General features: G+C 48.4%; 1 protein-coding gene across 2 annotated transcripts in view; it reads left to right on the forward strand.

The window, feature by feature from the left end:
- UBE2I (ubiquitin conjugating enzyme E2 I) overlaps positions 1 to 18,253 on the forward strand; it is a 75,879-nt gene that overhangs the window by 32,175 nt on the left and 25,451 nt on the right. For both annotated transcript variants that reach the window (XM_075899981.2, XM_075899980.2), the window contains exon 4: positions 10,305 to 10,377. In XM_075899981.2, coding sequence (XP_075756096.1) covers positions 10,305 to 10,377 — 73 coding nt within the window. The remainder of the gene's footprint in view (positions 1 to 10,304; positions 10,378 to 18,253) is intronic.

An 18,253-nucleotide genomic window follows, 5' to 3' on the forward strand; every position in this document is an offset into this window, starting at 1 on the left:
ATCATGTCCCCTGCTCCCACCAGCACAGTTGGGGCCACGTTAGTGAAGCTGGGGGGGGGGGGGGCGCGGAGGGCAGGGTTTGGAGGAGGGTTGTGTGTGGTGTTTTTTTTTTTTTTTTTTTTTTTTTTTGCATCTCACTTGTGTGGCCTCAACTGACGTTTCTGTGGGTCAATGACCCCGACTCAAAACAGGCTCCCTGCCCTTCTCAGAAATACAGACAATGCAGAAACTTGATGTGTTTGACATAGTATTTTATTTAAAAATGAAGGTTGGCCAACAAACCCCCGATTGGGGCCACGCACCCCATCTGGGCACAGCATCATAACACTCCCTCTCTTCCCTCCCTTCCTCCCCCCGGACCCTAGATCTGAGCCTATCATACACTGAAAACCCCTTCCCTGAGCCCTTCACATACCTCAACCTTCTGCACGCTCACATCCACAAGCCTGTGGCTTGCTTACTACCCAAACCCTCCATCTGATCCTAACACTGCCCCGCCTGGAGCTCCCTCCCCAAGCCAGCATCACCTTCTCCACCTCCTCCTGCATCCAGATTGCCTCCCAGAGATTACACACCTCACCCCTTCCCATCCCTAAATCCCTCTACACATCCTGTCTCAACTCAGCAAGGGTATGGCTAGACTACAGGAGTTTTTCAGGATTCCAGAGATATCCCAGAAAAACTCTTTGGCATCCAGGGATGTGTTTGTTCTTCCACTTTTTTTTGGTGGAGGAGCAAACATGCTCTTTCGGTAACCCCTATATTCCTCTTTCCACGAGGAACAAGGGGGCTTCCAAAAGAAGGGGTTTTTCTGACATTTGGTCCAGTCTAGACAGGCCAAATGTTGGAAAAACCTCTTTCTACAGAAGAATTGGGGAAAAAAAGCAGCAGTATAAGGGTTGGGGACAGCAAGTGATGGAGAGGAGGAGAATAGAGAGGATGGGTCTGGACTTCGAGGAAGGGGTGGGATCTTGGGGGAAGGATGGGGCGGTAGATCTTGGCTTGTTCTGTCATTTAACAAGTGATCTTGGGTGTAAAAAGGTTGGAGACCACTGATCTACATGTTGTTAGTCTATAAAGTGCTATCAGACCACTTGTTGGTTTTTTTCTAGTAAACTAGTAAGGCATGATTTCCCCTTACAGAAAGCATATTGACTTTTCCCCAACAAATTATGTTCATCTATGTATCTGACAATTTTACTCCTTACTATAGTTTTAACTAATTTGCCCAGTACTGATGTTAGACTTACCGGTCTGTAATTGCCAGAATCACCTCTAGAGCCCTTTTTTAATATTGATGTCACATTAGCTATCTTCCCATCATTAAGTACTGAAGCTGATTTAAACGGTAGGTTACAAACCACAGTTAATAATTCTGGAATTTCACTTGTGAGTTTTCAGAACTCTTGGGTGAATGCCATCTTGTCCCAATGACTTTTTACTATTAAGTTTATCAATTTGTTCCAAAACCTCTTGTAATGACACCTCAAATCTGAGACAATTCCTCAGATTTGTCATCTAAAAAGAATGGCTCAGGCTTGGGAATCTCCCTAACATCCTCAGCCGTGAAGACTGAAGCAAAGAATTCGTTGAGTTTCTCTGTAATGACCATATTGTCGCGGACTGCTCCTTTGGCATCTTGATCGTCCAGGGGCCCCACTGGTTGTTTAGAAGGCTTCTTTGCTTCTGAGGTACTTAAAAAACTTTTTGCTATTACTTTGAGTTTTTGTCTAGCTGTTCTTCAAACTCCTTTTTGGCTTTTCTTACTATATTTTTATACTTAATTTGACATGTTATATTCCATTCTATTTTTCTCACTTATTAAATGTCTTTTTTATCTCACTGCTTTTTACTTGGTTGTTAAACCACAGTGGCACTCTTTTTTTTGTTCTCTTACTGTGTTTTTTAATTTGGGGAATACATTGAAGTTTGGCCTTTATTATGGTTTTTTTGAAAAGTTTCCATACAGCTTACAGGGATTTTCTTTTTTTTCACTGTGCCTTTTAATTTCTGTTTAACTAACCTTCCCCTTTTTGTGTAGTACCCCTTTCTGCAATTAAATGCCACTGTGTTGGACTGCTGAGGTGTTTTTCCCACCACAGGGATGTTAAATTTAATTACATTATGGTCACTATTTCCAAGTGGTGCAGTTATATTTACCTCTTGGACCAGATTCTGTCCTCTACTTAGGACTAAATCAAGAATAGCATCTCCCCTTGTGGGTTTCAGAACCAGATATTTCCAGAAGCAGTCATTTAAGGTACCAAGACATTTTTTCTCTACATCCCGCCCTGAGGTGATGTGTACCCAGTCAATATAGGGATAGCTGAAATCCCTCACTATTATTGAGTTTTGATAGCCTCTCTAATCTCCCTCAGCCTTTTATAGTCACTATCACTATCCTGGTCAAGTGGTCGATAATGTATCTCAATTAGTATATTCTTATTAGAGCATGGAATTACTATCCATGGAGATTCTGTGGAACATTTTGGTTCATTTGAGATTTTTACTTCCTTTGATTCTACATTTTCTTTCATGTAGAGCAGTGGTCCCCAACCTTTTGGGGCTGCCGGGCGCCCAGGGGTGGGGCCGCCCATGCCCTGGGTGCCTGGGGCAGGGCCGGCCCCACTCACTCTGCGGGCACACATAAATGCCCTGGCGGGCACCATGGCACCCACAGGCATCGTGTTGGGGACCACTGATGTAGAGTGCCACTCCCGCACCAACAAGATCTGCCCTGTTTTTCTGATATATTTTGTACGCTGGTATGACTGTGTCCCAATGATTGTCCTCATTCCACCAAGTTTCTGTGATGCCAATTATATCAATACGAGCCAATTAGCCCGTCATAAGAAGGGATTTTTAGGTTTCTCCTCCACGTCGGTCTTCTCTCCTGAGCCTCCGGTCTCTCTCTCTCTCTCTCTCTTCTCCTCCCCCTCCTGCCTCTCACTTGGAGGACCGCGGATCCCAAATGGCCGTTTGGGCGCCGTACTCCCCGTGCTACATGCTTGCTCCCACGAGGCGGCCTGGCTGAGCGGCGCAGAAGTCAGCTGAGCACCACTGTGGGAGGCGAAGGGGGGGCGGGGTGGTGACGTTCACAGCCAGGGGGCAGGGCCTAGAGCTGCTGTCACGCCGCACGTCACCATCTCGTCCCCCTTCGCCTCCCACCGTGGTGCTCGGCTGACTTCTGCGCCGCTCTGCTGGGTCGCTGCGGGGGAGCAAGCGGTGCAAGCGGCTGTTCGGGCCCCACGCTCTCCATGCAGCACAGGCTGCCCAGAGGAAATAGTCAGCATTTCAGCAACAGTGCCACCCAGAGGGAACAGCCAGCATGTCAGGCAACAGCTCCCCCCAGAGGGAACAGCCAGCATTTCAGACTCTCAGACACCAGGGGTATGTCTACACTACCACCCTAGTTCGAAGTAGGGTGGTTAATGTAGGCAACCGAAGTTGCAAATGAAGCCCGGGATTTGAATTTCCCGGGCTTCATTTGCATCTTGTCGGGCGCCGTCATTTTTAAATGTCCGCTAGTTCGGACTCCGTGCCCGCGGCTACACGCGGCACGAACTAGGTAGTTCAGATTAGGCTTCCTATTCCGAACTACTGGTACACCTCGTTCCACAAGGAGTAATACCCCAGGCTACTATATGTATGATGCTCCTTTAATCTGATGCACTCTAGTTCTCCCATTTTATTATTTGGACTTCTAGCATTTGTGGATAAGCACTTGAAAAATTTGTCAATATTTGTCTGCCATTTCCTGATGCTAGACTTTAAAATGAAAATGTTTCTCATCTGATTTTACCCATACTGTATCATTTTGTTCCATCCTTTCTTCTTTACTAGAACATAGAGACTCTCTATTAATACACTCTCCCCTAAGAAATGGCTGTATCCTGTTTATGTGCTCCTCTGCACCAGTCAGCTTTCTCCCAACCTTTAGTTTAAAAAACTGCTCTACGATCTTTTTAATGTTAAGTGCCAGCAGTCTGGTTCCATTTTGCTTTAGGTGAAGTCCATACTTCCTGTATAGGCTCCCCCTTTCTAAAAAGTCTCCCCAGTTCCTAATCATCTAAACTCCTTCTCCTCTACACCATTGTCTCATCCATGCATTGAGACTTTGAAGTTCTGCCTGCCTACCTGGCCCTGTGTGTGGAACTGGAAGTGTTTCCGAGAACGCTACCATAGAGGTCCTGGATTTCAGTCCCTCCTAGCAGCCTAAATTTGGCCTCCAGAACTTCTCTCCTACTCTTCCCTATGTCACTGGTACCTACATGTACCACGACCACCAGCTCCTCCCCAGTACTACATATAAGTCTATCTAGATGTCTCCAGAAATTCGCAACCTTCGCACTAGGCAGGCATTAATTAAATAAATTGCTGCTAGTAACAAGAATGATGTTTTTCTGACAAATGATTAGAGTTTTATATTGGCTACTTTTTTTTTTATGGTAACGTGTGTAGCAGCCAACAACAAACAAACTTTGGGATTTCTTACAAAATAGATACAGAAATCTTACTTCAAGTCTCAGATGTCCTGATGTGTGGCCTTTATGCAACAGTGAATTAGTAGTAGTTCAGCAGATGTCAGAACTCTGCACAAAAATATAGGTGAGAAACTGCAGAGGATTGTACTTGAATCTATAGAAAGGAGGTAGCATCCAAAAATGGAAACTCTAATTCCCAGGATGATGCAGCTGTTTTATTGGTACCAAAGGTGCCAGCAGTTGTAAATGACCCTTGTTTAGGGCCTCTGTCTTGTATCTTGCATGGTGCTCTCTAATGCAGCACAGAGATACTGGTACATTATTAACATGGTGCGGAGACACCAATTTTTGCGGCACCTGAGTTACTCTTTTTGTAATCCCCCATTATGAAATTTAGTGAGAGATGGTATAATGGCTTTTTAAATTTAATTTATCATCCTTAAGAGTTACTTATGTTACTTCCTTCCTAACTGACAAGAGGCCACACTGACCTAGGTCCAGTGATAGCAGATAGGGTACTGTGCCATCACTATTCTACCACCATAACCATGTGACTCAAGTAGCTCAACCAGTTTCTTCATGGTGGGAGGGATGGCCTACAAAGACTCTGACAAACTAGAGCAGAGGTTGGCAACCTATGACATGTGTGCCATGAATGACACATGGGGCAGGAGTTCAGCCCCTCCCTTTCTCCCTTGCTCAGCTGCTAGAGAGCCCTCCCTCTTTCCTGCAGCAGGTTAGCCTGAGGTGGGAGGAGGCAGCATTGAGGCTGAGGCTCCTCAGCAGTGCTTCTGGGTCCAACCCAAGAATATGTGGCCCACAGCATCACCTCTGGCCTCCAACTGCTCTGGAGGCCGAAGGCCCTGCTTTTGGGGCCACAGGGCCTCCGGGGCTGGCTCAGGACTGCATGGCAATGGCAGCAGTGCCTCTGGGGGTGGCCCAGGACCGTGTGGCTGTGGCAGTTACTGCAAGGCATCCCACCTCATTCCCCTCCTCCCACACCTCAATCCCCCCCACTCATTCCCCTCCCCCCTGCCAAAACCCCACACCCCAACTTGCTCAGACACTTCCTCTTGGCCAAACACCTTACCCCCATTCTGCTCCTACACCCTCTCCCTGGCCTACCCAGATACCTACTCCCACCCTTCTCCTGCATCCACTGTTACTCCTGTACCCTGCCTCCTGCCCAGACACTGTACCCTTCCTTACTCCTGCTCCCTCCACCTGGCCAGTCATGCTACTTCCAGCCTGCTTCTGCAGCCTACCTTTCACCCAGACCTTGCAACCTGTCCCCCTTCTGCACCTCACTTCCCTCCCAGATTCTGCAACCCCATCCTTATCCCCCTCGCTGGCAGCCCTGTCTCGCATAGTGAACCTCTCATTTTGTCCCTACCCTAGAGCCTAAGGGACTCCATAAAATCCAGTTACTATGGCACCCCAGAAAAGTAAATCTGGCCTATGGGAAACCCTGACTCTCAGTCCTCCTTGTCCCTTCCCCTCACCCTGTGAGGCCGGAGCATCAGAGGAGTGAGGGGTCTCAGCGGGGGGCCATATCAGTGAGGGTTGGGAGGTTTTGAAGTAGTTTTTTTTTTTTTTTTTTTTTGCTTCTCATTTGTGTGGTTCCCAACAGATTTTTCTGTGGGTCAGTGACCCCTGACCCAAAAAAGGTTCCCTACCCCTTCCATAAATAAAGAAAACATTGAAATCTTTTGTTGGCCATAATATTTTACTTTATTTAAAATGAATTTTGATTAACATGAGGAAGTTAAAACGTTTAATCTGTTTAATAATTTAAATTAAACTGTTCTCCCTAGCTGCAGCTGGTTCAGAAAATATGATCACTGTTCCCAGCCTCACTCATCCCCCCCGGCACACAGATCTGTGAATAAGTTAAATCTTAGCATGCCACTTCGGAAAGGTTCCCAACCCCTGCCCTAGAGAGATTGCACGAGGAGACAATCTGTAAAAAATACCTTCAGTGCTCCAGCAGTGGCTGATCTAATCAGCCCCAACCTTCATAGAACTTTCCTTGTCTGTGCCACTCAGGTTTGGGATGTTAATAACAGCACAGTAACAATATGGAGGGAGAAATGGGAGTTCCTAAAGAAAAGTAGCTTGAAACAAAGTACAGGAAACATTTAATTGAAATTAACTTAGTGCCTTAAAACGTGAAATAAGCCTAACAGGTAGGCAAAGCTTCAGAGGGGTAGCCATGTTAGTCTAACTGGAAAAACTTGAAAATCAATGAATAGTCTAGTAACACTTTAGAGACTAACACAGCATGTACATGATATCATGAGCTTTCGTATCATAAGCTTTCATGGGTACAACTCACTTCACCTGAAGAAGTACAGTAAAACTCCGATGGTCCGGCACACCTGATGGTCCGGCATCATTAGGAACCCGGAAGTGCTCGGGCAGCAGGACCATTGGAGCTGCTCTGCCCCCAGCTTCCCGGATTCAGCTGCTGCTAAAACTGACCAGCAGCTGAATTGGGGAAGCCGGGGGCAGAGCAGCTGGAGTGCTGCCGGGTAGGTACCCTAGCGCTGCCCCTTGGGGCTGCGGGACCAACCCAGCAGCACCCCAGCTGTCCCTGATTCAGCTGCTGCTGATCGCTGTTGAAACTGAACAGCAACTGACTCCAGGAAGCCCGGGGCAGAGCAGCTCTGTCTCAGGCTTCCTGGAGTCAGCCGCTGATCAGTTTCAGCAGCAGCTGACTTGGGGACAACTGGGGTAGAGCAGCTGGGGTGCTGCCGGGTTGGTCCAGTAGCGCCAAGAAGCAGCGCTGCCGGACCAACCAGGCGTCCCCAAGAGCAGCTGGGGTGCTGCCGGGTTGGTCTCGCCAAGGGTCGGCGCTACCGCACCAACCCGGCAGCACCCCAGCTGCTCTGCTGCAGGCGTCCAGATTCAGCCGCTGCTGATAGTGACCAGCAGCGGCTGAATCAGGGACGCCTGGGGCAGAGCCGGACTATTGGAGGGGGGGGGGCTATGAGGGGTCTGGGGCCAGACCCCTCATAGCCCCCCCCCCCCCAATAGTCCGGCATATCTAATAATCCGGCACCCCCTGGCTCCTAAAGGTGCCGGATTATTGGAAGTTTACTGTAAATTGTGCCCACGAAAGCTAATGATACAAAAGCTCATGATATCACCTACATGCTGTGTTAGTCTCTAATCCAGTGTTTCCCAATTGGTGCGCCGCAGAACCCTGCGGTTCCGTGAAGCGAAAGTAGAGGTTCCGTGAGGAGCCTGCACTCCCCCGTCCCCTCTGAAAGAGAGAGAGCTGGCTAGCCAACTTCTTAAAGAAACAGCACACTTGTTTCCTGTTCCTCCCTGGTGACGCAGAGGCGTAGTGAGGCAGGGGCAGAGGGGAACAGTTGCTCCTAGCCGGCATACTAGGGGGGTGCCAGACAGGGGTGACCCCATGTGACCCACAGCAGGGAGGGAAGCACTTCCCCTTCCCAAAGGAGCCAGCGCGTGCTGCCTGAACAGCTGGGGCTGTGGCACCTGGCAACTTAGTTCCGTGGCCTTTCTGCCTAGTGGGGGCGGGGAAGAGGTCAGGAGACCCGGGGCTGCGCAGCTCCAACTGTGCAGGCAGTGCTCTCTGCCCTGGTACTCCCTGCACCATCTCTCCTCCCCCCCCCTCCCCCCCCCCCCCCCCGGCAGGACAGCATCACGCAAGCAAGTTCCTGGAGTGCAACAGCCCCTGCTGTTCAGGCAGTGCGCGCAACAGCTGTTGGGGAGGGGACGTGCAGTTGTACACTTCCCAGAACCCAGAGGTGTTGCAGGATTGCCAGGTACTGGTCCCAGCTGTCCCTGTCCCCTGTCCAGACCCCCCTATGAGTAACCTGGCCCCAGCACCCAGCAGCACCCTGTCCTGGGCCCCAACACCCTGCCACCCACCCAAGAACCCAGCACCACCCTGTCCCTGCCCCAGCATCCTGCCACTCACCCCAGGACCCTGGCCCTGGCCCCAGCACTCTGCCACTCACCCTTGTGCCCAGCAGGACCATGACCCTGCCACCTGCCCCAGCATCCTGCCCCAGCACCTGGCTACCTGTGCCAGCATCCTGACACCCACCCCAGCATCCAGAAGCACCCTCTCCCAGCCCCAGCACCCACTAGCACCCTGTCCCCTGCCCCCACCAGCACAGTTGGGACCACATTACTGAGGCTTTGAGGTTTTTGAGGGTTTTTTTGCATCTCTCTTGTGTGGCCTCAACTGACTTTTCTGTGTGTCAGTGACCCTTCACTCAAAACAGGTTCCCCGCCCCTTTCATAAATAAAGACAATGCTAAAACCTTTTGAGTTTGACATAATATTTTATTTCAGAATGAAGCCTGGCCAACAAATCCCCAATTGGGGCCAAATCCCCATTTCACTGCAGAATCATAACACTTCTGCACCACCTGATTCCAAATCTGAGCCTATCATATACTGAAACCCCCTGTCCTGAGCCTCTTGCATCCCCACATTCTCAGTCTTCTGCCACAACACTCCTGCACCATTCATGCATCACAAATCTGTGTCCTGAGCCCATCATACTCACAACCTCCTTGCCATGAACCCCTCACATATCCAACCCAAACTCCTGCACCCTCACATCCACAGGCCTGTGGCTTGCTCAGCACCCCAATCTTCCACCTGAGCCCAACACTAGCCAGCATCCCCTTCTCCTGCATCCAAATTCCCTCCCAGAGCTTGCACTTCTCACTCCTTCCCACACCCAAATCCCTCATTCCCACCCCAGAGCCTGCACCTCCTGTCTCAACCCAGTGTGAGTGTATAAGGGTTGGGAATAGCATGTGATGGAGAGGAGGGGAACAGAGAGGATGGGGCCTTAAGGAAGGGGTGGGGTCTTGGGGAAGGAATGTGATTTTTTTTCATTCACTGGTTGGTCCCCCTCCGCCCCTCTTCTTTTTTTTTTCTTTTTTTGCATGACAAACCTTGGGGTTCCTTGAAATTCTGAAAAGGTGGTTCCATGGCCAAATAAAATTGGGAAACACTGCTATAAGGTGTTGCTAGACTATTCATCTTTTAAGTTTTAATAGGTAGGCAGAGGGAAAAGTATCCTGTAGGGATGTTAAATATTGGTTAATTGAAGAATCGATTCATCTCCTGAATTATTCTATTCTGTAGTCCCTGGGACTGGAACTGGCAGCCAGTGCACTCCAGCCCCACTCCTGGGGAGCCCCCTGCCACACCTCGCTGCTGCCTCTCTAACAGCATGGGGTGCCAGGCAGGAGCTGGCCCATGAGGGGACCCAGTTTAAAAACCAGCTCCCTTCACAGACCGGCTGCCTGCCTCCCTGTGCTGCTGCCTCTGATGCAGAGGCAGCAGTGTGGAGTGGCAGGCAGCCCTTGTCTGGGAGTTTGGGGGCTGAGCTCCCGGATCTGCCATGAGCCAGAACTGAGCCGGGCTGCCTGCCCTCCTACCTCCTAATAACACTTGAAATGCAGAGCTGCAGTGAGGATAGATCCTGGACCCATCATAAGCCAGGATTGAGCTGGGCTGTTGGCCACTAAACTAAAAAATTTACTGGCGGGCGGGAGCAGGGGAAATGCATGTAGTCTATAGCATTAATCTATAAGCTTTTGCTTATCAGTTAATCGAGTATACTATTACATCCCTAGCATCCTGTACAAAATACTAAAAGATAGTCACATAACCGCCCACTTGTGCTTGAATGTTGGCCCATTTCCCCACGAGCACTTCTTAAATCTCTCTTTCTGTCCTTTAGACTAACTCCTCTGCTGTTTTAAAAGCTTGGCATACTTTGGGTGTTACCATAATCTAACTAACTTTGCTGAAATTTCTTGACAGACACCATGGGAAGGAGGCTTATTTAAACTACGGATGCTTTTCAAGGATGACTATCCCTCCTCACCCCCAAAATGTAGGTAAAGTGACAGAATATTGTTTTCTAGTAGAATGTGTTGAATCTGAGTGCTTAAGGCAGTATGAAAAACTCAACTATCTGCTTTCTGTGGTAGGGTAAAGGCTTTGTAACACTTCATTAATTATTTTAGATATTATAGTTAAAACTGAAATGGTTATAATCCTTATTTTCAAGTGTGTTTACATACTCCTCTTTGTAATTTTTTCCCCTGGATTGCCTCTTTAGAAAGTTTTAAGAAAGCTGTTGAGCTACTTAAATTCAGAGAGATCAGAAAAATGTGTGGGTTGTATTTTTTGCGGGGAGGGGTGGGGGGGTCTGGTGGTTTTGCTTTGGAGTTTTTTAGGGGAAAGGTTAGAAAAAAGTGATCACTAATTTAAAAAAATCTAAGATGGTAAAAATGGTTCCATTTTGAAACTCGGCGTAATTGTCACTGACAACTGTTGTATCTACTTAGTATTGTATTGAAAATTGCATACTGTGCATTCTTGGTAGAAAAGTGTATTAAGTTAAAAGGATTGCACTTGAGTGGAAGCACTGATTGTGTTGCAGCTGGTGAAGAACATACTTGTTTCAAAAGACCTCCATGAGCTGAATAGACTTATAGCAAGAGCACTCAGATCACCTAGGTCCAGATTTTGATTCATTCTGTTTTTTAAAATTTAATTTAAGATGGGAGATCCAGTTTTCAAGTTAGGTTTGTTCTATTAATTTTTAACTTAGCTGTCCACCACATGTTTTTCTGTTCCTTTCCCTTAAATGTTCCCATGTACTATAAGATACAGAGGAAGTGCAGGGTTGCTGTAGTAATAATTCTTGGAACGTTCTCACTTTAATATTTGATACCATAATCATAACATTACATTAATATTTGGCTTTTTTGCATGTGATATGTGTTCAGGACACACTATCATAGTATTACACTGGAAGACTTACCTGGCATTGATCAGGTCCCTCAGGGTAGAGGGCTGATTGTGTGGGGGGTGCAGGATACATGGCAGGGCATTGGACATGGGGCAGGAGGATGGGGGTGAGAGAGTGAGAGTTGTGCGTGAGGGACTCAGGGCTACGGATGTTGAAATGCATTGATTATTTCAGCAGTTATCTGTTTACACGTGGAGGGGAGGCAGAAACCAGTGCTCACCTTTCCCCTTTCCCTGTGCTGCTGTCTCTGTGGGAGGCAGTGGAGAATGGGTGTCTCTGTGTGTAACCGTTAGGATTAACCAATGAGCCCAGGCTCATCGGTACATTGTGTACACGAGTACATATTTATATCCCTACTCAGGGCAGGGTCCTCCGTTGTCCCCCTCCTCCCTTCCTGCTCCCTCCCTCTTCCCTCCCTCCCCTCCCCCCCGACAGTCTCCTATATTTCTCCTTTCTCCACTCCAAGCGCTCAGTCAGCAGGGTCTCTTCTCCCCAGCCTTCTCCAGCATTGTGGCCAAGAGCGGGGTGGGGAAAGGTTTTGAGGCAGGGGGGAGGCTATTTACGTGGTCTAGTGACAGCCAAGATGGTGAGCCTCAGCCCTGCTTGGTGGTATTGCTGTCTCCAGTGCTGTCTGCATTTAAAGCTCTCCTCTACAGGCGTACTGCCCCCAGTGGCCGCTCTCAGTATTGCGTCTCTCCTCACTTTGCCTTTCCCTTTTTGTGTTATGGAAAACAGCCCCATTCCTCATTCTTCCTGTTTTCCTGTCTCGACCAAACCCTGAGCTTGCTTTAATTTAGGATAAGAGGAAGCTGCGTACCAAATTTGATCCTAGCTCTTACTGTTTCAGAGGCATTCTTGAACAAACAGACTCTCAGATTCTCAGACACATAAATCTCTAAAATATATGATATTTCTTTGCAGTTTTTTAATCTCATTGCATGCTGTAGAAACCGTTTTGTATTTATGATTATCTTTGGTACTTGTAATATTGGTATTTTGGCTGCTGAGTGCTTTATTCTGCTTTATGACAGCTATATGGTTATTTCTGATCTTAATGTTCTAATATTAATTAGGGAAATCTGTAGGAAAACTTATCTTTAAAATTTGGGGATTTTCTCTATCTATGGAGTTTGATTGCCTCAGCTAATCATTGGCTTTCTTGAACACATTTTTCAAATCTTTTATTTAAATGACCACGTACGGCTTTTTAAAAACAAGGCTGCTGCTTATTGGTGTCTTGAGCAACATCTGAGGCAGGAGGGTATTATCTTACATTGTCAGAATGTACGTCTTCGAGTGACTTTTCATGTTCATTCCATTTGTGTGGGTGCACCATGTGTACTATTGTCGGAAGATTTTTCCCTAAGTGCTGACTGCTGGCAACACACATATGCCTTTGCTTCCATGGCAACACACATATGCCTTTGCTGACACTCCACCCTCCTCACTTCCTCCTTATCTCTTGTGATGGTTGTTGGAGAATCTTGGCCCCTGCATTCTGCAAGTGCCCTTCCTAGCAATCTTTGACTTCATTGTACGTAGTTTTCTTAGTTCCTAGTTAGATAGTTGGGGGTCTTCCCTGTTCGCTTTTTTCCCGGACTGGGACATGCCTCAGTCCCAGGGCTTTAAGCCTTGTGACCGTTGTTAAGCCTATTCAACATTATAACCTTCATGGCTCCGGTGCTCTGTAAAGTGCTTGGGAGAGAGGGTCACAAATCCGACATCTGCAAGATCTGCAGAGGCTTTAAGCCCCAAATGGAGAGAGAATACCACCTAAAACTCCTTCACATGGAGGCAGCACTTCATCCACCACTGGCAGCCTCCATGCACTGTGCACCAGCCTCGGTATGGGACCTCTTGGCACCTCAGAGGAAACACCCTACAGAGCACTGGCTGTTACCTGTGCTGGACAAGAAAAAGAGAACAGAGAAGAGCCACTCTCTAGCTTGGCATGCAAGTGATATACGTCCTCAGTCAGGACGCTCCAAGTCTGCTGAGTCTGTAGTGCATCTGTCGAGTCAAGTGTACATAGACTCCACCCCCACCAGAGAATGTTGTGGCGGAAGACTTGGACTTCCTGTCCATGCTGGACACCTTGGAAGTAGACAAAAACTGGATAGAACGAACTCGGTCCCTGGATCCATTCCCTAAAGTACTGGCACAGCACTCCTTAGATGCCAGGGCACAAGTCATGGCCCCAAGTGTGGCACCGCATGCTGAGGCACCAATGCCGGCGCTGACCGTAACCACTCAGAGGAAAGGTCCCATGCTGGTCCTTACTCAAACCATCAATGGCACTGCCCAGAACAGCACAGTGGGACTCCAACAACATTGAGCCCCCCCTCCCCCCCCGGCAACTGTTGACTATGGCATCACCTTGGTCCGCCTCAGAGTACTAATCAGAGGAGGAATCCTATGCCAACTCTAGGTCCTGGCACCAGTTGTGACACCGGAGTACTGCACTGTAACCAGTGCTGCAATTGCCATATCCAGCGCCAGCATCCAGGGCGGCCTCAGTGTTTTCGACTCCACCTGGTTCCTGTTAGCCATATTGCTTGCCAAAGGCCCCAGATCCAAGTCCAGGCATTGCCAACCATTTGCCAGTTCCCTTCCCTACCTGGAAGGTGCAGCCACATTGGCCCACCCACCATTGGTCGTTCAGGATGTTGCCCAGCTGGAACTCCGAGTCAGAGGTGCTGAAGGACCCTGTTCCTCCTAGGGCTGTGGTGTCCAACATGTTAGCCACTTAGCCACGTGTGGCTTTTTGGTCGGTTGAGTGTAGCTAGTTTGCTTCAGAAGTGGTTGGACACCATGACCCTTGAGAGTCGTCATTTCCTTCCCAGATGAGGCAGTAACTAGCACAGCTATCCTCTCCCAGCCATGGATGCCAGGACCTATTACAACTTGAGCCCAGAACTTGAGTAATGAGGCAGAGGAAATTACAGAGGAGTCCAACTCTAGGTCGACATCCTTATCCCTGAGGGCCCTTCCAAGGTAGCACTGTCCCTGATTAAATCTGTCACCAACACTGCCAGAGTGCTTTGGCAAACCCTGGCCTCCATTCCAGCCACAGCAAAGGGGATAGAACACCGATACTTGGTACTGCAGTCTATTTGCTCACATCCTGCCTCTCCAGGAATCCTTGTTGTGGAGGCAGTGAGCCCTAGCGAAAGGCAGAGGCAGCCTGGCCCCATCCCAAAAGCCCTAGGTCCCCCAAAAAAATCCTTTTTTATCTCAGATCTATGCGACTGGCTGGGGGAGTGTCTAACTGCATCACCAATCAGCAGGGTTGTTGAGTCAACGCTCCTACAACTTCTGGACATCCCTAGCCAAGTTCTAGGATTTGCTCCCCTCCGAAACGGACTCTCAATTGTTTACAAAATACATGGAGGTCATAGCCGCCTTCCTCTAGAAATGTCGGGTTCAAGTGTTCCCATACATGGACAACTGGTTTATCACGGCCAGATCATGGGAACAGGTAGAGGAGCATGTAGCCGTTTCTCGAGCCACATTCCTCTAGCCTGAGCCTCATGTTGAACAAGGCCAAATCTACCCATTGCCCCATGGAGAGAATAGAGTTTGTGATGGCCCATCTGGATGGGATACAGGCCCCAATTCCATGCAACAAGGGCATTAGTTGAGCATCTGCACTTATTTCTTACCACAATGGCTAGAAACTGCATGAGGCTCCTGGGGCACGTGGCAGTAAGCCTGTATAATGCAGAATGCCTAGTTGAGACTATGCCCACTGCAGGCATGGCTTGCATAGGAATGCAAGCCTACCCAATTCCCACTGGACATGGCGGTCACAGCCCCTCCCCACATCCTGGACTCCCTCAGCTAATGCTGCAGGAACAATGTGCGCAGTAGGAACCATCCTGCAGCCTTCCATGCAGTTGGTCACTGATGCCTCAGCCTTGGGCTGGGGCGCATGCCACACTCAGCAACATGAGGACAAAAAGTGTGAGATCCTGAGCAGAACTCTCACTGTACATCAGTATCAGGGAGCTCAGGGTGGTCTATCTGGCATGCCCACATGCATGGCAGATGTGTCTCAGAGCTGACCGACTACATTGCAGCAATGTTCTGTATCGGGGGGGTTGGCAACCTTTCCGAAATGGCATGCCAAGATTTAACCCTCTTCCCCTGGGCTGCACCGGTCTTCCGGGAGGCAGGGAAGGGTGCTCCCACCCATGCGCCCCGCTTGGGCTCCTGCTCTGGGCTCTGCTCTTTCTTTTCCTGTGTGGAGGGGAGGAGCAATGCGTGCGTGCATTTTGCCTGAAGCTGGATGCAGTGTGGAGCCCTGGGGTTCCCCCTCCCCCTCCACAGGAAGCTGGTGCTGCCTCCAGTCTTGTGGGGGAGCACAATGCTGGATTGCCAACACGGAGTGGGGTCAAGGTGGCTTGGGGGGTGGGGGGAGGCTCAGGGAAATGGGCGAGGTGGGGACAGGTGGGTGACCCTGGGGTGTCCAGCCATGATGGGGGTGGGGTCCTGTAGGAGTCCGATCCCTGGCGCCCTCACCTTGCCAGGAACCCAGGGGCTAACATGGCTTTGGGGGCAGGGAGAACCCTCCTCCCATGTGTTTTCCTTGCCACCCAGCCCCAGAGCCGCAGCCCAGGCAGCATTTACCCTCTAGTACAGTGGTTCTCAAACTTTTTAGTGTCCACCTGGCTCACTCAAACCTTTCTGTGGACCACCAGGTGTGAATTGAAACTCCGTTAATTACATAATTATGCCTGAGCCATTTTGCTAGTTCTGAAGCTAGGGAGAACAGTTTAATTTAAATTTATTAAACAGATGAAGCATTTTAACTTTCTTATGTTAGTTTATTAAATTTCATTTTCAATTAAGTAAAATATTAATTTATCATAGAATCTAAAGCTGGAAGAGACCTCAGAAGGTCATCAAGTCCATCCCCCCTGCCCCAAGGCAGGACCAATCCCAGCTAAATCACCCTAGCCAAAGCTTTATCAAGCCGAGACTTAAATACCGCTAGGGATGGAGATTCCACCACCTCCCTAGGGAACCCATCCCAGTGCTTCACCAGCCTCCTAGGGAAATAGTTTTTCCTAATATCCATCCTACACCTCTCCCACTGTAACTTGAGACCATTGCTCCTTGTTCTGCCATCCCTCACTACTGTGAACAGCCTTTCTCCGTCCTCTTTGGAACCTCCCTTCAGGGAGTTGAAGGCTGCTATCAAATCCCCCCTCACTCTTCGCTTCTGCAGACTAAACAAACCCAAATCCCTCAGTCTCTCCTCATAGGTCATGTGTTCCAGCCCCCTAATCATTTTGGTTACCCTCCGCTGGACCCTCTCCAATGCGTCCACATCCTTTCTATAATGGGGGGGCCCAGAACTGGACACAATACTCCAGATGTGGCCTCATCAGAGCCGAATAAAGGGGAATAATCACTTCTCTAGATCTGCTGGCAATGCTCCTCCTAATGCACCCTAATATGCCATTAGCCTTCTTGGCTACAAGGGCACACTGCTGACTCATATCCAGCTTCTCATCCACTGTAATCCCCAGGTCCTTTTCTACAGAACTGCTATTTAGCCATTTGATCCCCAGCCTGTAACTATGCTTGGGATTCTTCGTCCCAAGTGCAGGACTCTACACTTGTGCTTGTTCAACCTCATCACATTTCTTTTGGCTCAATCCTCTAATCTGTCCAGGTCACTCTGGACCCTATCCCTGCCCTCCGACGTATCTACCTCTCTCCCTAGCTTAGAGTCATCTGTGAACTTTAGAAAACACAATCCTAACTATATGTTCAAAATGACTGGCACTAAATTAGCTGTTACTACTCTAGAGATCTTGTAATCATTGTGGACAGTTCTCTGAAAACATCCATTCAATGTGCAGTAGCAATCAAAAAAGCAAACAATGTTAGGAATCATTTAAAAAATGGATCAAGAATAAGAGTGTGAGTATCTTATTGCATCTCTATAAATCATCTTGAATACTGTGTACAGGTGTGGGCACCTCATCTCAGAGATATATTGGCAAGGGAAATGATTAGAGATATGGAATGGGTGTCATGAGGAGAGAGTAAAAAGAATGAGACTTTTCATCTCAGAAAAGAGGAGGCTAAAGAGGGTGGGAGGGATATGATAGAGGTCTATAAAATCATGACAGGTATGGAAAAAGTGAGTAAGAAAAAGTTACTTGTTCCCAACATACAAGGGAACATATAAGTTAGTTACTTGTTCCCAACATATAAGGGTCACCAAATGAAATTAATAGGTAACAGATTTAAAACAAATGAAAAGAAATCTTTCTTCACACAGTGAATCGCAACCTGTAGAACTCCTTGCCAAAGGATGTTGTGAAGAACAGGATGTTAACAGGGTTTTAAAAAGAGCTAGATAAACTCGTGGACATTATGTTCTTCAGTGGCTGGAATGTCCAGACTGGGCAGGAATGGTGTCCTTAGCCTCTGTTTATTAGAAGCTGGGAATGGGTGATAGGAGATGGGTCACTCGTTGATTAGCTGTTCTGTTCATTCCCTCTTGGGCACCTGGTATTGTCTACTGTTGGCAGACAGGATACTGGGCTTAAGGGACCTTTGGTCTGACCTCTTATGGCTCTTACATTCTTCCCTCCCCTCTGTTCCCTTCCTCATCAACTCTTTCCTGAGATGAACAGTCATAGTCTTTTTAATCTCTCTTCAAATGGAAGTTATTCCATATTCCTAATAATTTTTTTGCTGACATTCTCTGTACTCTGAAATGCTAATCTCTTTTTATTTGAGATGGGGGCAATCAGAAGTACATGCAATATTCCAGGACTGCATGTACCATGGACTTCATATGGATCAGTGGTGGGCAAACTGCAGCCCACGGGATGGAGTGCGCAGGCTTCAGATGGAACCCCAGCAGGCTGCAGGTTACCCACCACTGACAGTTGTGCGGCCCACTGAGATGGGGGGGGTCACTCATGAAGCC

The sequence above is a fragment of the Pelodiscus sinensis genome, chromosome 15 (genome assembly GCF_052426305.1).
Source record: "Pelodiscus sinensis isolate ZL-2025 chromosome 15, ASM5242630v1, whole genome shotgun sequence".
NCBI lineage: Eukaryota > Metazoa > Chordata > Testudines > Trionychidae > Pelodiscus > Pelodiscus sinensis.